The 21,706-nt window shown below is 44.1% G+C and overlaps 1 protein-coding gene across 1 annotated transcript in view; it reads left to right on the top strand.

The window, feature by feature from the left end:
- The window catches only part of LOC106610354 (methylcytosine dioxygenase TET2), a 56,580-nt gene that overhangs the window by 21,213 nt on the left and 13,661 nt on the right, over positions 1–21,706 (top strand). Inside the window, exons 2-5 of the mRNA XM_045722890.2 lie at positions 16,057–19,206; positions 19,304–19,394; positions 20,692–20,785; positions 21,388–21,596. Of these exons, the coding sequence (XP_045578846.1) occupies positions 16,101–19,206; positions 19,304–19,394; positions 20,692–20,785; positions 21,388–21,596 (3,500 nt within the window). The 5' untranslated portion in view covers positions 16,057–16,100. The remainder of the gene's footprint in view (positions 1–16,056; positions 19,207–19,303; positions 19,395–20,691; positions 20,786–21,387; positions 21,597–21,706) is intronic.

Genomic DNA, 21,706 nt, shown 5'->3' with positions numbered 1-21,706 from the left:
GTGACACAAATCACAAGTGTGAGGTGGTTTATCGGTCACACAGTGAGATGGCCATGTGTGAATGAACATCTGTCCCCCAACACCTCCAGCACACTGGGTCCATATTCATAAAGAGTCTCCGTAGAGCTGATCTCAGATCGGTCCCCCTGTCCGTGTTATTTTAGTCATTATGATCTTAAAGGTCAAACTTATCCTGGCAGGCGGTATCGGAGCATCAGGGCTCAGACCAACAGGTTCAGAGACAGAAACAGTGTCTGCCTCTAGGCCATAAGACTGCTGAACAACTAACCCCTGGCTTCCCACCTACCTGCCAACCACGTGCACCTTAAGCCTACTAGCACTAACTCTCTGCATACCCACTTCAACACACACACACACACACACACACACACACACACACACACACACACACACACACACACACACACACACACACACACACACACACACACACACACACACACACACACACACCCTGCTATTATGTAATACCATTCATTTTTGCTACTCTACCTTCCTGCTCAGCAGGTCACTATTCACTTTTTACTTGATTACGGTGCCTTCAGAAAGTATTCATACCCCTTGACTTATTCCACATTTTGATGTTACAGCCGGAATTCAAATTGGATAACATTTTGGTTTTTTTTCACTCCTCTACACACAATACCCAATAATGACAAAGTGAAAACATGTTTTTTGAGGATGAAATACAGAAATATCCCCAAGTCAATACTTTGTAGAAGCACTTTAGGCAGCGATTACAGCTGCGAGTCTTTTGGGGTAAGTTTAAGAGCTTTGCACACCTGGATTGTACAATATTTGCCCATTATTCTTTTGAAAATTCTTCAAGCTCTGTCAAGTTCATTGCTGATCATTGCTAGTCAGCCATTTTCAAGTATTGCCATAGATTTTCAAGCCAGTTTAAGTCAAAACTGTAACTAGGCCACTCAGGAACATTCAATGTAGCCTTGGTAAGCAACTCCAGTTTAGATTTGTGTTTTAGGTTATTGTCCTGCTGAAAGGTACTTTTGTCTCCCAGTGTCTGTTGGAAAGCAGACTTAACCAGGTTTTCCACTTGGATTTTGACTGTGCTTATAGCTCTATTCCGTTATTTTTTATCCTAAAAAACTCCCTAGTCCTTGCCGATGACAAGCACACTCATAACATGATGCAGCCACCACCATGCTTGAAAATATGAAGAGTGGTACTCAGTGACGTGTTGTGTTTGCCCCAAACATAACACTTTGTATTAAGGAAAAAAAGTAAATTTCTTTGCCAAACTTTTTGCAATATTACTTTAGTGCCTTGTTGCAAACAGAATGCATGTTTTGGAATATTTCCTTCTTTCCACTTTGTCATTTAGGTTAGTATTGTGGAGTAACCACAATTTTGTTGGTCCATCCTCAATTCTCATATCACAACCATTAAACTCTGAAACGATGACCAATGACCATTGTTTCCTTGCTCTCAGTTTCCTTACTCTCCGGCAACTGAGTTAGAAAGGACACCTTTATCTTTGTAGTGTATTGATACATCATCCAACGTGTAATTAATAACTTCACCATGCTCAAAGGGATATTCCGAGTCTTTGCAAGGCATTGAAAAACCTCCCTGCTCTTTCTAGTTGAATCTGTTCTTTAAATTCACTACTCAATTGAGGAACCTTACAGAGAATTGTATGTGTGGGGTACAGAGATGGGGTAGTCATTCAAAAATCATGTTAACCACTGTTATTGAACATGGAATGAGTCCATGCAACTTATTATGCGATTTGTTAAGCACATTTTTACTCCTGAACGTATTTATTTACATTTTTATTCAGGCTGTAACAACACATTTTTGTGAATACTTTCTGAAGGCACTTAATTTAGGCTTGCCATAACAAAGGGGTTGAATACTTGACTCAAGACTCATCTTTTCATTTTTTGTTAATTTGTAAAAATGCCAAAAAGCATCATTCCACTGACATTTTGGGGTAATGTGTGTAGGCCAGTGACAAAAAATAAATAAATCGCAATTGAATCCATTTTAAAATCAGGATGTAACAACAAAATGTGGAAAAAGTCAAGATGTGTGAATACTTTCAAGGCACTGAAAGTAATAGTTCATATTTCACGACAAAGAATCTAGTACTTTAGAGCCTGGTATTATTTTGCAACTTAGACGTCAGAATAAAACTTGCAAAGAAAGTACCACATTTTTCCATTAATCAACCAGGCCCTGTATTTTATAAAGTGTCTCAGAGTGCTGATCCAAATCAAAATCAACTCAATGTTTGAAATGCTTACTTGTCATTTTTTATTTGTTTAAAGGCATAGTTGGGATTTACCGTACAATGAACCATGAGTTCTCTTATTACCAACACCGTATTACAGTGTTTAGGTTCAGGGATCCAGAGCGGATTACCATTGAGGCACTACCCCATGGACCGAATAAAATCAGTACACTTGACATTACGCTGCTGTAATACTTGTAGTATTCGTAACACTAACAAATAACTATGCTGTTACTGTTGTAACTGCAGTGTTACTACTTAGCTATAAGAGCTTATTGTAAAGTGTTACTTTGCATTACAGCAACTTATTGTAAAGTGTGACTTTACATTACATCAATTTATTGTAAGTTGTTACTTTACATTACAGCAACTTAATGTAAAGTAATCAACATACGAGGACTCTTGATTACTCACTTGATTGTTTGCATGAGGAAGAGCTAGTTGGACTCTGGAGTAATGTAGCGAGAAAGGGGGGCGGTCATGTGGGGAGCTTCGCATAGCAAGCGAGTCTTCCAGTCTATATTTATGTGAGGGATTTAAACCGCTGTAGCACGCCAGTCATCTGACCCAATTACAGCTCGGACGGGAAGCCAATGATTTGGTGTCACTCACGTCGTACAGCTAGTGTGCAGCTTGAAACCAGTCCAGCGCTGCCTGGCTAGACCAGAGGGAAGACAGATACAGTAGAGCCAGGCTGTTATTCACAGTGGTGTACTGGTGAAGTAACAGAACATCTCTTTGTGAAAAGATGAAACGTTTGCATTAGACAAAGACTACATTTCAACGTTAGACTGTCAGATGTACAGTAAATTGTGAAAAGTGTGTGTGCATGCATTTGTGTGTGTGTGTGTGTGTGTGTGTGTGTGTGTGTGTGTGTGTGTGTGTGTGTGTGTGTGTGTGTGTGTGTGTGTGTGTGTGTGTGTGTGTGTGTGTGTGTGTGTGTGTGTGTGTGTGTGTGTGTGTGTGTGTGTGTGTGTGTGGCTTCGGTTCAGTATGAGGTGAGAGGTCAGTCCCAATCTAAATAATGAGACAACTTCTAATTGGACCCCATTGTGGTAATGGTGCATAGAGACCATGTTGTTCAAATAAACATGTAAACTAGCTAAAGTACTTGATAAACATACAGTCCAGTGAAGTTTGAACCAGACAGGTCTGTAGTACTGGAGTACTATACTAATGAGTTAACAAAAGGTCCTACAGTGACTGAGTTGTTGGCAGGCTGTTTCAAAAGTGCCCTGGGCTGGTCAGTGGTCTACCTTGTGACTCCCCCCCCCCCCCCCCCCATTTTCTTTATTAAGCATTAGGGTGAAGAACGAAAGAAAGAGAGAGAGAACGAGACAGAGAGAAAGAAAGAGAGAAAGAAAGAGAGAGAGAAACCATGCATGCAGAGACTTGAACGCTTGAAACATCTGGGTTACAAAATCAACATCTATGGTCCAAATGTTAATTCTCTAGTCTTTTTAAGTGTCCACCTCAACTGATACTGTACAACAAATGTATCTTAAACCTCAAATCACTACATTGACTGAAGGAAAACAGAAAATCAAAAACTGGGCAGACAGACAAACACGCCACATTTGTTCACCCCAATGTGTTTTTAATCACATGGCCTTTCATAACATTTCACTATGTAGGTGTTTGGCACATTTAAACGAGGAAATCAAGTGGAAATAGTAAAAACACAAGACAATAAAACACTAAGAAAAGTTACTTTGGAAGTGCTGGATTTGTAATCCAGTTTAACAAGGTTGGCAGTGACTCAAACGTTTTCCCAAAATGTACAGCCTCGATGGAAGCGTGCTCCCCATTCGTATCGCCAGACAGGAACATAGTTAAGCAGCTATTGGCGAAGAAGGGGAAACATACACTTGAGATAATGGCTTATTTTTGGGACCATTCTGGGAGAAAGAAAAAGGTGCTTGACGGCCAGGGTGTGCATCTGATTTACGAGTCCTTCTTGAATATCTCCAGCTCTGGGTCTGTACTCACAATGCCTTTCAGAGAAGGAGTGCTAATCTAGGATCAGGTCGCCTCTGTCCATATAATAATATAAATTATGATCTAAAAGGCTAAACTGTTCTTGGATCAGCACTCTGAGACACTATATATACAGACCCCAAGCATGTCCTTCTACCCCACCAGTGTATTACACACCGGCCCATTCTTTCCTCAAGGCCCCCATTATTAGCAAAAAATAATGATATTTCCGTGCTAAAACCCGACTTTAGACAGGCCCACTGGGCTAAAGATGGACCAGCCCCTCTGGCATTTGCCAGAATTGCCCTACATGTTGAGTCTGTATGTTGAGTCCGTCTCTGACCCCCACTATTGCCCAAGTCTGAACCTGAGACCAACTGAGACATGGTCCTTCTAGCGGCTGTCATTATCTGTGAATGTCACGTACGGCTGCCAAGTCAGCTGCCAATAGACCCTGTCTGCTAACGCACCTCTCCTACTGCTGCTGCTCCCTCTCTCTCTGAAACAACAAAAACACAGTGTGAGTCCACTGCAATGCACTTTGCTGCACTTAACTCTAGTTGGAAGAGACATGGATTATTTCTTGGAGGGAAATGTTGAGATTATGACATAACGAAAGAGCATTAGGGTCCAGATAAATGTCTGCCAAGCGTATTTTGGAGAGTTTTTGTGTCAGTTCATTCCAAAATGAATCACTCTGTTCATTGAATAGGCTGCTAAGGGAAACCGACACTTCTGTTAAAGGGGGAAACTGCAGTTGCTACATTTGTGGATATATAAATTCATTATACAGTATATACCCATCGATTCTTATAGAATTTAACTTAGAAATGCCTTAACCTTAGTTCAACTGTTTACCCCATCAGAACCCAAAATATAAGCTTTTTTGACTCCAATGTTTGTAAACTAAAGAAACGTAAACAAACACTATATAGCCGTATAATATGGTTAAAACTATCATTTTGGACGGTCAGTCCTTGCATACATAGCTCTGTCTACAGATTTGAGTGTGGTTACATTTCTCCAGTCCCATCCTTCAGCTTTTTACCGAAACAGGAGCGGGGAGGACACTTTTTGTAATTGTTTCAACTGCTGAATGCCGCTTTAAAGTCATATGGTGACCATGACAAAACAAACTGTTAGTTGGCCTATTACAGTAGCCCCCCCCCCCCCCTCCCCCCCCGAGCCATTCATAGCCCTCCATTCATTTAAAGAGATTGAAATGGGACCTTGAAAACTATGTCAGTATTTTTTATTAAACTCACGTGTCAATGTATGGCTCATACATGAATAGTACAACATCTGTAATCTTCTCCTGTCGGATAAAGTCACATAATCCTTACATTTAGTGCTTAAAATGTCTTGTTCGTGATATTTACATGCTCGCCCCTTTGCCAGTGTCCTTAAGTGACACTGGTGCGCACACTGTCTACATTGTCTAACAGCAATAACTGACTGTTGCCAGTATCTAACGCCTTACCCTCAGGCTTAAAGGGATACTGCAAGATTCTGGCAATTCTGACAAGATTCTGGTTGTTTTGCGAGCCAATGCTAACTAGCATTAGCGCAATAACTGGAAATCTACAGGTACGCTAGCATACGGTAGAAAACCCAGCGTGCAAGCAACAATATTAAAACAAAGGGCACACACACCATTGGAGGGACAAAGGGACCTAGCTCAATTTGAATTCCATTTTAAAGGTAGACTCAGCGGAATGATGTTGCCATGAGCGGCACCGCAGATATTGAGATGAGCGAGACGCAACACCTCGTTCTCACACAGTCACACACAGTATCTGTGGTGCACGGTGCACTGGTTCGCTTCAGGCTGTTACTGTGTGGTAGCCACAGGGACCAAAACAGTGGAGAAGTTGAGCCTCGCGCTTTAACGCTCTTAGATGTTGCGGAAATTGACCCACTACGCTGTTTGCTTTCTGCATCAACATCATATTGCTGAGTCTACCTTTAAAGCAAGGGAGTCATTTAATAAATAACAAGCCTAGCTTTTCCCTGGTGGGCATTAGGAACTGGAGAGGGAAATAGATCAAACGCATCAGTAATGTGAAGTTCTATCAGGCATCTTCAGTGAAGCCCTGTAACACAATGGATCCCAATAGAAACATACGTTTGTTGTGGACACTGGTTTCTCATATTATGCAGAAGACTCCTGAGTTAAAATAGGAAGACTGTGAATTATTCCTTTTAATTAGCAGTACACAGAATGCAGTCAATCTGTCCCTATTGTTTTGGAGCCAGGCACAGTCAACATTGGACATTTTTCTCAGTGTGTGTGTGCATGTGCGCTTGTACAGCACTCAGCTGGGATCTCTGGCTTTGTTATCTGTGTTCTCAGAGAGAGTTTTTTTGTGTTGTCGGTGTGGGTGTATCCAACTGTGACAAGCAGCTCAGCTCTGCTCGGCAAACACTAAACTTTGGAGCGGAGTCCCCGAGGATCCGGAGCGGGGCCGCACACTGACCTGGCCCAGTGGGAGGCTGGGCGCCATGGGCTGGGAGCAGATCGCTGATAGTGCTCTACCTCTGACTTAGTTACTGATTTACACATCAGTGGGAGAGGGAAACTAAACAAAACAAAGTCACATGGGACAGTAGTTTATATTGGGGCCATACCTTTTTTTTGTCAAGTGGACCATATTTTTTGTCTAAGTCTTGCCTTTTGGGTTCGTGAAAAGACAATATCTATTAGGCATTCATTCATTCTCAGTCTGGGTATGTTGAAGTATTTTGGAGCCCATATGTGAAGCTATTTAACAAAGGGACGTTGTCACTTCTGATTATGATGGCGGAGGGTGAGAGAAGACGCCCGTAGCACGGTACATCCAGCTGTGTCTGAAAGGGATTAGCTCAGCAATACGCACACATCAGCAGCTTGCTGGAAGACTCGTCATCTTTAAGGGTCTTAATAGCTCCTCAGTCTGAGTGGAACTACATTAGTCAGTTCAGCTTTATTAATGGCTGATCTTCACCATGCGTTACCAGTATCATAACTAAGGAAATGCACTCTAGAATAGATGGTCAATACCAGGGATCATCAACTACATACAGCCGTGGGACGATTTATCTTCAGCGAATGGTCAGGGAGCCAGAACATAATTGCAAATAATTCGTAGACTGCTAATTGACTGCAAGAAACCCAAACAGATATAATATTTGACTAAAACATAATAATTTCAAACCTTGCTTACATTTGTATACGACCACGTGTCTCTCTATTATGTGTGAGAATACTTTTGAACAGATTTCCAAAATTAACCCTTTCACACGTACCATCACACGGGGTGTGATCGTTCTACAGTGGTCCCTGAAGCGTACGATCACACCCCGTGTGATTAGAACACTAATTTAGAATGCTCATTTAGAACGGCCAGTTTCGAATGACGCAACAATCAACATTTGAGCTGGCCACACTTTTTTCAGAAACTATTTACACAAACAGTCCTTACGTAAACTATACCATGAATTAGCTAATAGCAATTACTATGTACAATTATTGAAAGTAATCCGACAATTAGTTTCAGCGCGCAGCTGGCCACACTTTTTTCAGAAACTATTTACACAAACACAGTCCTTACAAAGTTATGTCCAGAATGTGAGCAGTTTATTTTTTGATGCAATGTTCAGATATTCACAGAAGTATCTATAGCATAACACAATCATCCTAACCGGAAAAATGTAGGCTACATTTGTCCTAGCGCTGAGGAAAGATTGACGCAACACAAGCGGTCATATTTTCTAACTCTCAGCTGACATAAACTACACTATGAATTAGCTAATAGCAATTACTATTTACAATTAATCACATCACGGGTTTGCTCACCGTTGATCAAAATAATTGAGTAAAACACTTTCTAGAAATCGAAAGTAATCCGACGATTAGTTTCAGCGCGCAGCCATGCATTTTTTTCCTCACAGAAACCGAAGATAATAACAGACAAGATGAGTTCGGTCTGTTTATAGTATGCACGTTGAAGGGGTGTGTCTACTGTCGTTCACATCCCACCATTCTTTTCCAGAAGTCCTCAAAAAATGAGTGAACTCTTACTCACCTCATTTTGGAATTGGAAAGTGCTTGGGGAATTTTGTCCGGGTCAGAAATGTCCCAAAAATGTAATTGTCCGCAAAAGTAAAAATGACTATTTTTATGTGAATGATTGAGGAGGCGGAACACACCTAAATTCAAACTGTTCTTAGAAAATAAAAACTTGTTAGAAAATCATTTGAAATTGAAGTTGAAACAGCCTATAAATAAAAACAGTCTGCGTGCTTTGGTTTGAGGGCAGCGCGGATTAAATGCACTGTTACGTAACAATCACATTCTGGAATGGAGAGAACATTCTAACATCACGTGCACAAAAAAACTCACGCTGTGGCAACCGTTAGAGATATTTGGAACTCACGCGTGAAAGGGTTAAAATCACGTGGAGACGATTTGCTGGTGTTTTTACAGTCTTTTATGTCCAAAATAATTAAATACATTTGCTCAGAAAAATTGTGGGACCCAATAAAATCACCCGCGGGCCAGATTTGGCCCACAGACCACCAGTTGAGGAACCCTGGTATATTGTTTAATTCAGGATATAGATGCATGTCATATTCTGCTTATATTCCTGTTTAGTCAAGCTTACTTGTCCAAGGCATACTTACTTACTCAAGTCTTGACAGCTATTGATTGTTTATTGATAGTTTACTAGAAATGGTTTTGGAAATTAAGTAATTGTAACTCGCAAAAGGGACTGTTTCACAAATAGCTATAATGTATAAAACATTCCACCACTCTCCGTTATCATTTATTTTCATTGTCGACCTGATCCTGAGACATACTCAGTCTTAGTGTAGACATCTTACTCACAACATCAACTTTATACTCAAACTCAGTGCTCAGCTCGGGGCATGTTCACGTCACGAGAGACACCACCAGAGTGGATTGGATGTTAACATGAGAATTCCCATTGCCCTATCTCTCACTCCTCCTCCAGTTGGTCTGTCACCTCTGTTGTGACAGGGAGAGTGACAGGGAGAGCAGCACCCCATTTTGTCCTGGCAGGCTGGCTCGTTAGAGTGTGATTTATCACTCTAACACCGGGGGTCTGGTGCTGAGGTGGTAATGTCCTGGAGGGATGACACACAGTCTCAGGGGGGGACATTGTTAATGCCCAGCCAGCCTGCCCTGAGTTTGACCAGTTTCCTCTGAGTTTATTGTTGTTTCCCAACAGACAATGCAACTGCATAGCTGGAGGGGGCAAACATGAACCATAATGACTTGATCTGATCGCCTCAAGTTAGTGGACGAGTAACTTTTTCTGTAAAGAAATGTCTCTGTATTATGACTAACCGAAACTGTAGGAGTAGAGGGCAGCAGGTTAGGCCAGTTAAATGAATACCTGAGCCGACAAGGTGAAAAACCTGTCAATGTGCCCTTGAGCAAGGCACTTAACCCTCATTTGCTCCAGGGGCACCGTACTACTATGGCTGACTCTGTAAAACAACATTTCACTGCACTTATCCTGTGTATGTGATAATAAAACATATTTTTTCTCACTAAAGGGTACAAGATTGGAAGTGCTGGAAGCACACTACAGTGTGAACCTTATGACCCTCGACATAGAAGTCGAAATAACTTTCCATCTAAACTTTGGGTATGATGAATTACGTTTTTCCTGTCAGTCTGCCCCAGCAGGTGCCCCATTTAAATTCTTCCCTCTCAGAAACTCATACAAACTGAACTGTACCTCATGCACTCCCTGCCCTGCCAGACACATGGAATACAGCACATGTGGAGCTGAATCGGTTACATGTGAGATTTTTCTACATACACTCATATCCCTTTCTCCTCTCGACCTCAACCTAGTCTGTACTGAGCTGTAGCCAGCATACCGTATCTACTATCAGTCAACCCTTTATTTTGGACAGATAAATAGATAGCTCTCCATACATCAATATGTGCATTAGTAGATTTTTGATACACAGACATACAGTATGCACACACAACTTTTTCTCACGGTTGTTTTTAGTCTTCTCTTGCCCAAATGAAGTTCAGGCTTGGAAGGTGTGAGAGAGAGAGAGAGAGAGAGAGAGAGAGAGAGAGAGTGAGAGTGAGAGAGAGTGTGTGTCTAAGTGTGCAGTTTGAAGGTGACAGCTTCTCTTGCATGATCATAAGCAACTGTAATGGCCTCCAGATCATCAACCCCACTGACTTGGTGTGCACGTGCACAAACACACACAGACACACATATACACACTGTGCCAAATGAAACATACCACGCGACCACTGCTATTTATTATTAAATCGCCCTTTTTTTTCTACACCAGTCCTCGGCTCCATATAGAGCTGAACGCGCTTTGAGGGAGGGAGAGAGTTTTCATGGGAATCTAAAGCTGGATCCAATTATGTTTTTCAAAGGTTGGGGACCATGTTTTTCTTATCGGACCATAGCGGTTTGGCGGTTTCGTTCTAGAGGCCCCCGCACTGAGCTCCATGCACGAAAGGACATGATTTAGTGGCCCTCAAACACACATTTTTGCTGACATGAGTTTTGAGAGCTTTAAAAGTCACGGTCATACCGGTAGCGTTTGCCAGCCAAGAGTACTTATCACCTCTGAATATAATGCCAGCCGTAATTTGCAAACTGATTCTACATGTAGAACAGGACAAAAATGTCAGCAGTCAGATGTCCACCAGCGGGTGGTCCCTGAAACACACCGCGCCGAACAAACTGCAGACAAACAGCAGATCATCATTCCGTGCGGTGTGTGTGGTCCCTAAGAGAACAGAGATCTGAGGAAGTTGTCATTTCAATGCCCTGTCTCAATGATGAAGGGAAAGGAGATGCGGAAAGAAAGAGAAAAGGAAGCCATCTTAGACTATTGAGATTCAGCCCTGTGCCACCACACCATGCACGACCACCTCTCGTCTTCCACGGCCCATAAATCTCAGCGGCGGGATGACAACGTTTTAGTCAAAAGCAGCAGACCTGCCCTGACAACAGTCTTGGTTGCCCTAACCCTTTTCCCAACCTTAACTTAATTGCCCTAACCTGCCACGTTAATTCTCCTAACTTGCTTTGAAAAGTCACTTCTGCTAGTCAAAAGCAGCAGACCTGTCCTGAGAACAGTCTTGGTTTCCACTAATGCGATACAGCATAAATCTCAACGGCGGGATGACAACGCTCTCCCGGCTTAATGGCGCTGTCGACAATCATTAGAAGCCCACCGCGTCAAACTAACCACCGAAACTCTCTCTCTTTCAGTGATATTTTACAGAAAAGTCCCTTCCTTTTTGAGCCACGACCGGCTCCTCCTCGAGACATCTGCAGAGGAGTTGCTCATAATTATGATGGATTAGACTGTGGCTGGATTCTGGCCCTGGCGCGTTGTAATTATTTCGCAGATGCTTCGGATGTTACATGCATTAATAATGGCATGTGGCAGACAGAAATCAATGCCATCGCTGGAATCTATATTTTGTGGGGGGGGGAGTGAAGGTTCACAGTATTGCTCTTTCAGAGAGATGCCTCCCTGCATCACAATGCAATACAACCCTCAACAGCCTTTAACTGGCTTCTCACCTAGCTATGTGTTATAGTGTGGACACTATATAAATAATGACATGGTTATTATTGGTATTGACCGTGACCTTCCCCTTTTGATGATGTCATCACTAAGAGTGAGTTCTGTGCAATGTGATTCTACCACCGGTTGAGTGGGCTATATAGTTCTGCTCTATTTGTACCGTTTGTACCTGGCTGTACACCTTTTAGGTTTGGGTTGAAAGTAAAGGAAAGTAATATTGAAATGCGTGTGGGCATTCCTTGTCAAGTTACTACACTATGATAGGCCCGTTGGTGTACAGTAGCTCTGAAACCCTTCTCTGAAATATCTCCACACAAGGACATACTGTAATTATGCTACATCAGCATAATTTGCCTGCTGAAAATTTGACAAAGACTTGGCTGTGTTGATGTTTACTAAGATGGTGATATTGCGGTGCAATGGGCAGGACAAGTCAGCATTGTTGTCAAATCACAACAGACCAGAATGACTCAATGGGGGCAAGATGTGGTGGGTGAGCACTGCAGGGGCCGACTCATTATGAGAATCAGGCATCTTATTTCCTGCCTATCCAGTGTTATCCGATCGTGACTCCGCCGTGATGTCATCGCTTGACCTTGTGAACAATAGACAGCCCAGAGTGTGAACTAAGTTGACTGTCTGTCACAACGGCCAAACCAAAGGTCGTGGATTTGATAAGCGTACACTCAATCAAATCCATAATGTAATTCAATATCTGCGACTGCCCAATCGTCCCGCTAGGTGTCCTATAGGAGTTTTGCATTAACTCTATACCTCTAATCCCATATGATAAAGTTCCTAACTACAGTATAGGACAGAGTAGACTGTCTGTCTTGGCTACCAGGGACTCACACCTCTGTGGAACCAGGGTTATATTATCCAGAGTATGGCCTTACTGACATGACAATATGGAGGGGATAAAGCCAAGTTTCCTATAAGTTAGTTGGCCTCAACCACCCCTTGTACAGGTAACTGCCAAAATAAAGGAACCGCCAACATACTGTCTTTAATGGGGCTCATTTACTCAAGTGTTTCCTTTGTTTTGGCAGTTACCTGTAAATTACAATGGGGCAGAAGGTGAGCAGTGCTAAACAGCCGACGCATAGCAAGCTCTTTTCCCATCTACCATCTGTAATTTTACCAGCCTCCTTTCCCCGCCTGTCTCAAACATCAACATTACAGAAGGAGAATATCGTTGTTACATGATGCAGCCTCAGTCATGTTTCAACAGTTTGAAAAATGTGGAACTCAGCATTGATGTAATAAATATATACTGAACTACAACATAAGCCCAATGCGCAACAATTTCAAAGATTTTACTGAGTTATAGATCATATGAGGAAACCAGTCAATTGAAATAAATTCATTAGGCCTTAATCTAGCGGAGGCAGGTAGCCTAGTGGTTAGTGTTGGTCTAGTAGCAGAAAGGTTGCTAGATTGAATCCCTGAGCTGACAAGGTAAAAATCTGTTGTTCTGCCCCTGAACAAGGCAGTTAACCCACTGTTCCTAGGCCGTCATTGAAAATAAGAATTTGTTCTTAGCTGACTTGCCTAGTTAAATAAATAATATATTGATTTCACATGAGTGGTAATACAGATATGCATCTGTTGGTCACAGATACCTTAAACAAATGGGCTTCAGGATCTCATTATGGTATTTCCGTGAATTCAAATTGCTATCGATAAAACATGATTGTGTATGTTGTCCATAGCTCATGCCTGTTCACAACGTTGACATCAGCAAACTGCTTGCCCACACGACGCCATACACATGGTCTGAGGTTGTGAGACCGGTTGGACGTACTGCCAAATTCTCGAAAACGATGTTGGCGATGGCTTATAGTAGGAGAAATCAACATTAAATTCTCTGGCAACAGCTCTGATGGACATTCCTGCAGTCAGCATGCCAATTGTTCATGTGGCATTGTGTTGTGGGACAAAACTGCACATTTTAGAGGGGCTTTTTATTGTACCCAGCACAAGGTGCACCAGTGTAATAATCATGCTGTTTAATCAGCTTTGTGATATGCCACACCTGTTAGGTGGATGGATTATCTTGGCAAAGGAGAAATTCTCCTAACAGGGATGTAATCAAATTTGTGCAGAACATTTTAGTGAAATAAGCTTTTTGTGCGTATGGAACATTTCTGGGATCTTTTATTTCAGCTCATGAAATATAGACCAACACTTTACATGTTGCATTTATATTTTTATTCAGTGTATATACATATTTACTATACCTGTAACAAATATATTTAATATACCTTTAAAGTGATGATACAGAGGTTTTGTATAATTTCAGCCAGTAGTTTTTAAATTAGCGCTCATGAGCCAAAACGGGTCCCCGAAAATTGTGCACAACGTCATCCATTTTGTATGATATGTTACGAATTCCAATTCGTACAATACGTTACAAATGTGTAAATGCTTGAGATCCCATTCAATCCTCTTTTAACAAATATACATTTTTTCTTCCCAATTGTATAAAAAAAGGTACCAGTCCCCAGCAAAAAATGGAACAAAACCTATTCCCCATCCTCTCCTTCAAGAAAAGGGTAGTGTCATCTTATCCTCCAGCACGTATTACAAGGCATTCTATAGCATAAACTCCCAGCATGTAGCAGTTAATGGAATGAGGTCAGCGTCTAGCCATGTGATCAGACACATGCACCCCTTTGTTTGATACAAGCAGCATCTGCCTGAGAAGAAAGAGGCATGGTGGAGGAGTAGAGGAACCGTTGGTATGTCTCCTCTCTCGCTCCCTCCGCTCTTCTGTAAACATGCTCGGCTGCTTCTAGCTGTGGAGTGAAGCCTCACTCGCCAAGCTGAGCCCCAAAGACAGCTGCTCAGGTTCGGAGCTGTGTGCCGTGTTGTGAATATGCTGCGCACGCAAAGAATGCTGCAAGATGCCTCTGGCTTTTCTTTCTTTATCGAGACCCCTTCCTTGCTGGAGCTGTCTCTCTATATTGAGACAGAGACAGTTTCTAATACCTCGTTGCGTCGGGGGTGGGGGGGTTGAGGGTGTGGGGGTTGGGAGAGGGGGGTGAATGTGCATAATTTGGTCATGTTTTGTCTACCCAATAATGTTTTGCCTGAGAGAGTCTGTCTCAGAGAAGCATTCATACTGCTCTGGCTGCCAATGGATTCGTGAGAATCTGAGTGCCACTGGGTTAATTTGTGTCTAAAAAGAGCAGCACATTCAGAAGATATATTCCTCAACTTCACTGGCGTTTCTCCCATCAGGTACAGCATGATGGATGTAGACTGGGAATATTATGCATCTGGCCTCGTGGTATTTTTACATTTAGCTCGGTTGACTTAATGCACTTTAAAGGAAATGGAGCTGATTGTATTTCACCATCTCTGATTTCATAAAGGCGGAAACTCACAGGACAGTATTACAGAAAATCTGACCTCCTTTTTCCAGAAGTAAAAATGTTTCAACCGCGCTGGTTCCCACACTGTGTGTGTCACTCCATGTTGACCCGGCACGTTGTCCTGGGATAACCTTCCCCCAGCACTCTTATTTCTCTCCCTGCTTGCCACCCAGTTGAGGATAATCTAATTCTGTGACTCTTCCTTCATATCGCATAACTGAAATCCACTCAGAGCCAAGTGTAAACATATTACTCCTTTGACTCAACTCTGTAACCCAGGCTGGCGATGATTTCAGACTCAATTACTGTTTCCCGCCACTTTATTTAACTAGGCAAGTCAGTTAAGAACAAATTCTTATTTACAATGACAGCCTAGGAACAGTGGGTTAACTGCTTTATTTAGGGAAAGAACAAAAAATGGTTACCTTGTCAGCTCAGGGATTCAATCCAGCAACCTTTTAGTTACTGGCCCAACGCTCTAACCACTAGGCTATCTTCCGCCCCCATGCAAAGTGTCGCCGCCCACATGTGTTTTGTCCTCAGTGTTTATAAATAAATCCAATTCCATTCAATTTAGGAGAGAATGTGTGTTTTTTCCCTTTCGTTTCAAACAAATGTGATGTTATGGGAAAGTGGAAACTAGTGATGACAATTGACGAATCATAGGGTGGTTGTATAAAAATGGTCTATCATCATATAATACCAATTTCCACCTTAATTCAAGATCAGTGCTATGTGCACCATTCACATTATTGTTTAAATGTGTAATCATACCTTATCACTGTCTGTTGTTTCTGTATTTCATGCTTAGTAATACCTCTCTCTCCATCTCCCATGCAGGACGCACAGAGGCCAACCCTGTGGATGGACTCAGAGCAGGCCAGATGGAAACAGAAAAGGCCAGCCAGGAGACGGAAGAAAGTCTGATAGTAGCACAACTCAGCGCTGCCACTCAACCAGACAACCTGATCACCGCCAAGCTCCAAAATGGCACCCAGTCGCCGGAAGGAGCCCATCAGCAGATCAACAGGGACGGAAACTGGAACCTTTACAACAAGGCCGTGGCAGGGGTCGTCAACCCAATGAAGAGACACAGGGAGAACTGTAGCAGTCCTGCCAGAGTGCAGGGACTGTTCAACCAAGGCTCTTATAACATGATCAATGGCGGGGATCTGAAGCATGCGCTCTGTGACCAGTCCTTTCTGGGCCTTCACCAGGCCAAGAAGCTCAGATCGGATTTGGAGATTAATGGAGGGGATGGAGAGGAGATGTGGGACAAAAAGGATAGTGGGGACATCATGGACGATTTCCCAGAGTTGACAAAGCCTGGGGAGTTTGACTGCGATGGGACAAGACTGGATAAGAGAAACTGTAATACTTTCTCAAATGGAGGGGATATTTTCTCACTATCGAGGAACAAGCAAATAGCTAACGGTGCTACAGTGAGCCCCAATTCCATTGAAGGCACACCTGGTGACCTTCTAGAGAAAACTCTGTCTCAGTATTACCCAGAACAAGTGTCCATCGCAGCACAGACGGGCGCGCAGGAGTTTCAACCGGAGGTGGGGTTGGTCGACGACATTAGCTCACTCACCAACGAACTCCCTGAACTGCCCAAACAAGCCACGACGCAGTCACCTACCTCTCTTACCTCAGGGTTCCCTCCCATTTCAGCCCAGATGCCTGCCTCTGAGAAACAGCAGCAAACTGGGGTAGCAGCCCCTAAAGGACAAGGCAGCAATGGATATAACAACTCAGCTGCCCCGTATATGGTGAATGGGTATTCTAACAGTTACAGAGGAGAGCAACAGCAGCCCGCTGACGGCTCGCAACATCAGAACAACACAGAGGGCATTTACAGGAAACCTAACCAGGAGTTTAACCATCAGAACTCTTTCCTGACCCCTCTAGAGCAGAGCACTCCGCTGCAGACAGAAGAGGACATTGTGTTCAGCCCCGGCCCTTTCCCCAGCCCAGGCATGGGGCAGAGTGAGGGGAGGCGCCGGCAGCAACAGTATGGGATGCAGCAGCAGCAACAGCAGACCGGGAACCCCTGTGGAGCTGACTCTACGGGCCCCCAGGGCCCCATGGGCCCAGCTTCCCTGCCCGGTGGCAGCGAGCCTGGACCCCAACGCTCCCATCAAAACGGGATGATGAAAGACACGACCCAGCAGCAGCAGAGAGGAGGAGCGGATCCCGGTTGCCCTAATTCCCAGATGGGCTGGATAGATCTAAACTCCCGGGGCCAGATGCTGGAGCCCGACTCAGCACGGAGGTTCCAGACGGGGGGACAAAGCTTCGACGTAGGACCCACCGGAGGGGCCTACCAGCAACAGCAACCGCGGCCGGCCCAGTCACCTCACCAAGCGCCTCCTGCCCAACACAACCCTGCCCCAGAGTGGCAGCAGCAGGCCGACTCTAAAGGCCCTTCTCACATGCACCAACAACAGTGTAATCTTCCTCCTCAACAGCAGCCACATACACAACACATGCACCAGCAGCAGTGTAATCTTCCTCCTCCTCAACAGCAGCAGCAAGGGGAGAATTGTTTTCGAGCCCCCATGCAGCCAGAGCACTTATGCGAAGGTGACCCAGATCTAGAGGAAATACTATCACCTAGCTTTTTGCAGCCGCCACAACATCCACAACATCAACAGCAGCAGCAGCGCCCGCTGTCCCATCCGTCTCAGTACGATGGACAGCAGTCGGTCAACGCACCCCAGTCGCAGGACCCCAACCAGGGCACGATGGACGGTCAACAGCTGAACAAACTCAAGCTGGAGGACTACATCAGGCTAGAGAAAAAGCTGAAATCCCCTGGTGGAGGCTACAGAGGTCAGGGTGGTCAACCCCAGCCTGGGCACCAGCAGCAGATACAGTCTATGATGAGAAACAACCCTGGGTACAATCCTGTAGACCCCTCTCAGCCCAACGACGCACAGCAGTCCCAGCAGGCGTCATGGAGACACAGCAGCAGTAATACCATGGAGATGGAGATGGAGCTAGAGATGAAGCAGCAACAACAACAGCAGCACCAACAACAACAGCAGAGGCAGTACACTCCAAGCCCCGGACCCAAGCAATACTCCCACCAGCAGCAGCCACCGCCCCACCTCCGACAACCACACCCCAACCACATGGACTTCCCCCTTACCCAGACCCCCCCACAACCGCTACCTCACTTACCACACGGTGCTTTAAACCAGCAGGTGTCTGCACAGCAACAGCAGATGTATCCTAAAATGGAGCAGAATCAGCAGGAGTCTTGTGCCCAGTTCCAGAGGGGGGGGCCTCCACCCCTGGGACACGGGGGACCCCAGGGGGACTTCCAGAGGCACGCGGCCCTGCGGATGCATCTTCTACAGAGGCAGTCTGAGCGGGGGTCTCTGGGTCCCCCTCATCCACAGACCCCTGCAGACTTCAAGCGCGGCGTCCGGCCCATCAAGATGGTGAATGGGCCGCGGTTCGAACACCCTCACCACCAAGGGCCTGGACCGCCGCCCTTGATGCAGCATCAACAGCAGGGCCGAGAGATGGGTATGGTAGCGGGGGGCATCCAGGTCAAGCAGGAGTACAATCCACAGCCCCAGACATCGTGCTGCAGGGAGCAGAGCCAGAGCAGCTCCCAGCGGAGCATCCTAGCCACCATGGAGCAGACTCTCAGACAGTATCAGCTTTCGCCAGTCTTCGACAGGAAGTCCCTCGTCATCAGGTCACCCAACAAGGTCAAGGTGGAGCAGTCTGGCGCTGTGACGGTGCTCTCGACTCACGCGGACCTGGACGGTGGGTCGGGTGGGATGGAGGACATGGGGATGGGGCGCCCTGGCTCCAATGGGCTGAAAAGACCCCACCTAGACTTCACCCCCAAGCAGGAACCCCTGCTCCAGAGTTTTATGAATTCCCCCATGAAACTCTTGGATACTCCCATTAAAAACCTAATGGATACTCCTATCAAGACCCAGTATGATATCCCTTCCTGCCACTGCATGGGTGAGTCACATTTCATGTCTGTCTTTACACACAGATTATTTGCTGGTTGATGTCTAATTTGGGTATGGGGGTTGTCTCTTTCTTTGTTTTGACACAGAGTCAATCAGTGAGAAGGACGAAGGGCCGTATTACACTCACCTGGGCTCCGCTCCGAATATCAAGGCCATCCGTGACATCATGGAGACAAGGTGGGTTGTTTTATCCCGCGTCATCCCACATAATACAAAGGAACAGGTTTTTCTATGCACAATTACTGAATGTATAACTTTTCAATGTTTCAAACAAACATTTAAACCGTTGCTTTCTCACACGCAAATAAACCATAGGAACAGGTATTTCTGTGCACAATTACTGAACTTTTCATGGTTTCAAACAAACATTTCAACTCAAGATTTCTCACACCAGAGCCATTTTGGGATCACTTTCTGGTCACATGACCTCCATACTTAGAGTGACAGGTTCCTGATTTTACCACTCACCAGAATTCAACATGGTGGCATATAAATCATGACATGGATATGACGCGTAGACATTCCATTAGTATTTAACCTGGGAATACGTGCATCAAGTCTGTATTTGTTCCATTCCTTTTACATTTGTGATCCTCTGTAGCTGTGTGACTGTGGTCCTCTGTAGCTCAGTTGGTAGAACATGGCTCTTGCAACGCCAGGATAATGGGTTCGATTCCTGAGACCACCCGTAGGTAAAATGTATGCATGCATGAATGTATGCTGCTTTGGACAACAGTGTCTGCTAAATGGCATATATCCAGTGATGTATATAAGCCCTGGATTGCTGATGCTATTGAGAGGCTTTGATGCCATATTGGTACTCCCCATTAGGAGCAGGCCGTGTTCGGAATGAATGGAATTCTACAGTGTTTTAAGGACAAAATTACATGTATTTTGTTGTTGTAGTGGGGACAGTAACATTAGTGATCTCTAAAAATAATAATTTAAGGAAAATGTTATTTTTTTATTTGTATGTTTAGGTGACATCATATAATTTAATAGTATGCATTAAGGTGTCTGTAATAGAATAAACGTGGCAAAAACAAAATGTAGACATGAATAAATGCATTTCTAAAGCTTCCAAAATATTATTTACAATGGTGGGAGAGTGCCAAGATGGAGGAACTGTGGTTTCAACACAGAGTCCCCTGTCAGTCATCAAGTGTATGTATGTATGTATGTATGTATGTATGTATGTATGTATGTATGTATGTATGTATGTATGTATGTATGTATGTATGTATATATATATATATATCATTGCATATATCATATATATCACATTTAATGTGGAGACGTTACAATCAGAACGCTCTGTAACGATACAATCAGAACGCTCTGTAACGTTGTACACTTCTGAACCCCATATTTACACCCGCACTTAACAAACGCTGTTCATATTCTCATTTTTTGCTGTACACTTCTGTTACTATATCACATGCATCTACTCTAACTATCATTCTTGCTTTTGAAGGTCTGGGCTAACTGGCAGTGCCATCAGGATTGAAAAAGTGGTGTACACAGGCAAAGAAGGAAAGAGTACACAGGGATGCCCCATTGCTAAATGGGTAAGTGTGAATGAAGTATGACAATATCTCAGAAATTCATTTTTTTATTATTATCACACACCGGATAGGTGCAGGGAAATGTGTTGTTTTACAGGGTCAGCCATAGTAGTACAGCGCCTCTGGAGCAAATTAGGGTTATAAAATCTAAATATATGGAGGATTCACTCTGAATTGGGGCTGCTGTAATATGTACCTCCATACTTTGGTGAACACTGATCAGACAGTATTGGTTTAAGAATAGAGTTGAAGTCATGGGTGGTGGTAGCATCTTATTAAGATGTTCCTTTCCTTCATCAAGGGCACATCGACAGATTGTTCACGTTGTCGGCTAGGATATTCGAACCAGCGACCTTTCGGTTACTGGCCCAACACTCTAAACGCTAGGCTACCTGCCACCCAACTGGGATAGCCGAAATTAGAATCGAGGATTGGTATTTAGAACAAAATTGTCAATTGTGAAAACGCACCATATTGTAATTTGAAGGGAAACTTTACTGTACTATCTCGCTGTGATCTCAGACCAGATGCCTCTGGGAAAAAGGCACTTAATCTCTATGAGATTTACAATCAAATAAATAAATCAAGACATTGGTGTGTTCCAGGTGATCCGGCGCGGCAGCGTGGACGAGAAGCTCCTGGTGCTGGTGCGTGAGCGGGAGCGCCACAAGTGCGAGGCGGCGTGCATCGTGGTGATCATCCTGATCTGGGACGGCATCCCCACCAGCATGGCAGACCAGCTCTACATGGAGCTCAGCGACACGCTGACGAGACACGGAGCCCTCACCCAGCGACGATGTGCCATCAACGAAGAGTAAGGGCCTTTGCCTCTAAAATTGTAATTTCTAATCAGGGGCGCAACTTTCACTGGGGACGGGTGTCCTCCCACATTCTGAAATTGCATTTTTGTCCCCCCCCCCAGCT

Source organism: Salmo salar, chromosome 08 (genome assembly GCF_965601325.2).
Source record: "Salmo salar chromosome 08, fSalSal1, whole genome shotgun sequence".
NCBI classification, from domain to species: domain Eukaryota; kingdom Metazoa; phylum Chordata; class Actinopteri; order Salmoniformes; family Salmonidae; genus Salmo; species Salmo salar.
Note: the sequence above shows the minus strand (reverse complement) of the source record. Positions and strands in the feature narration are given on the sequence as shown.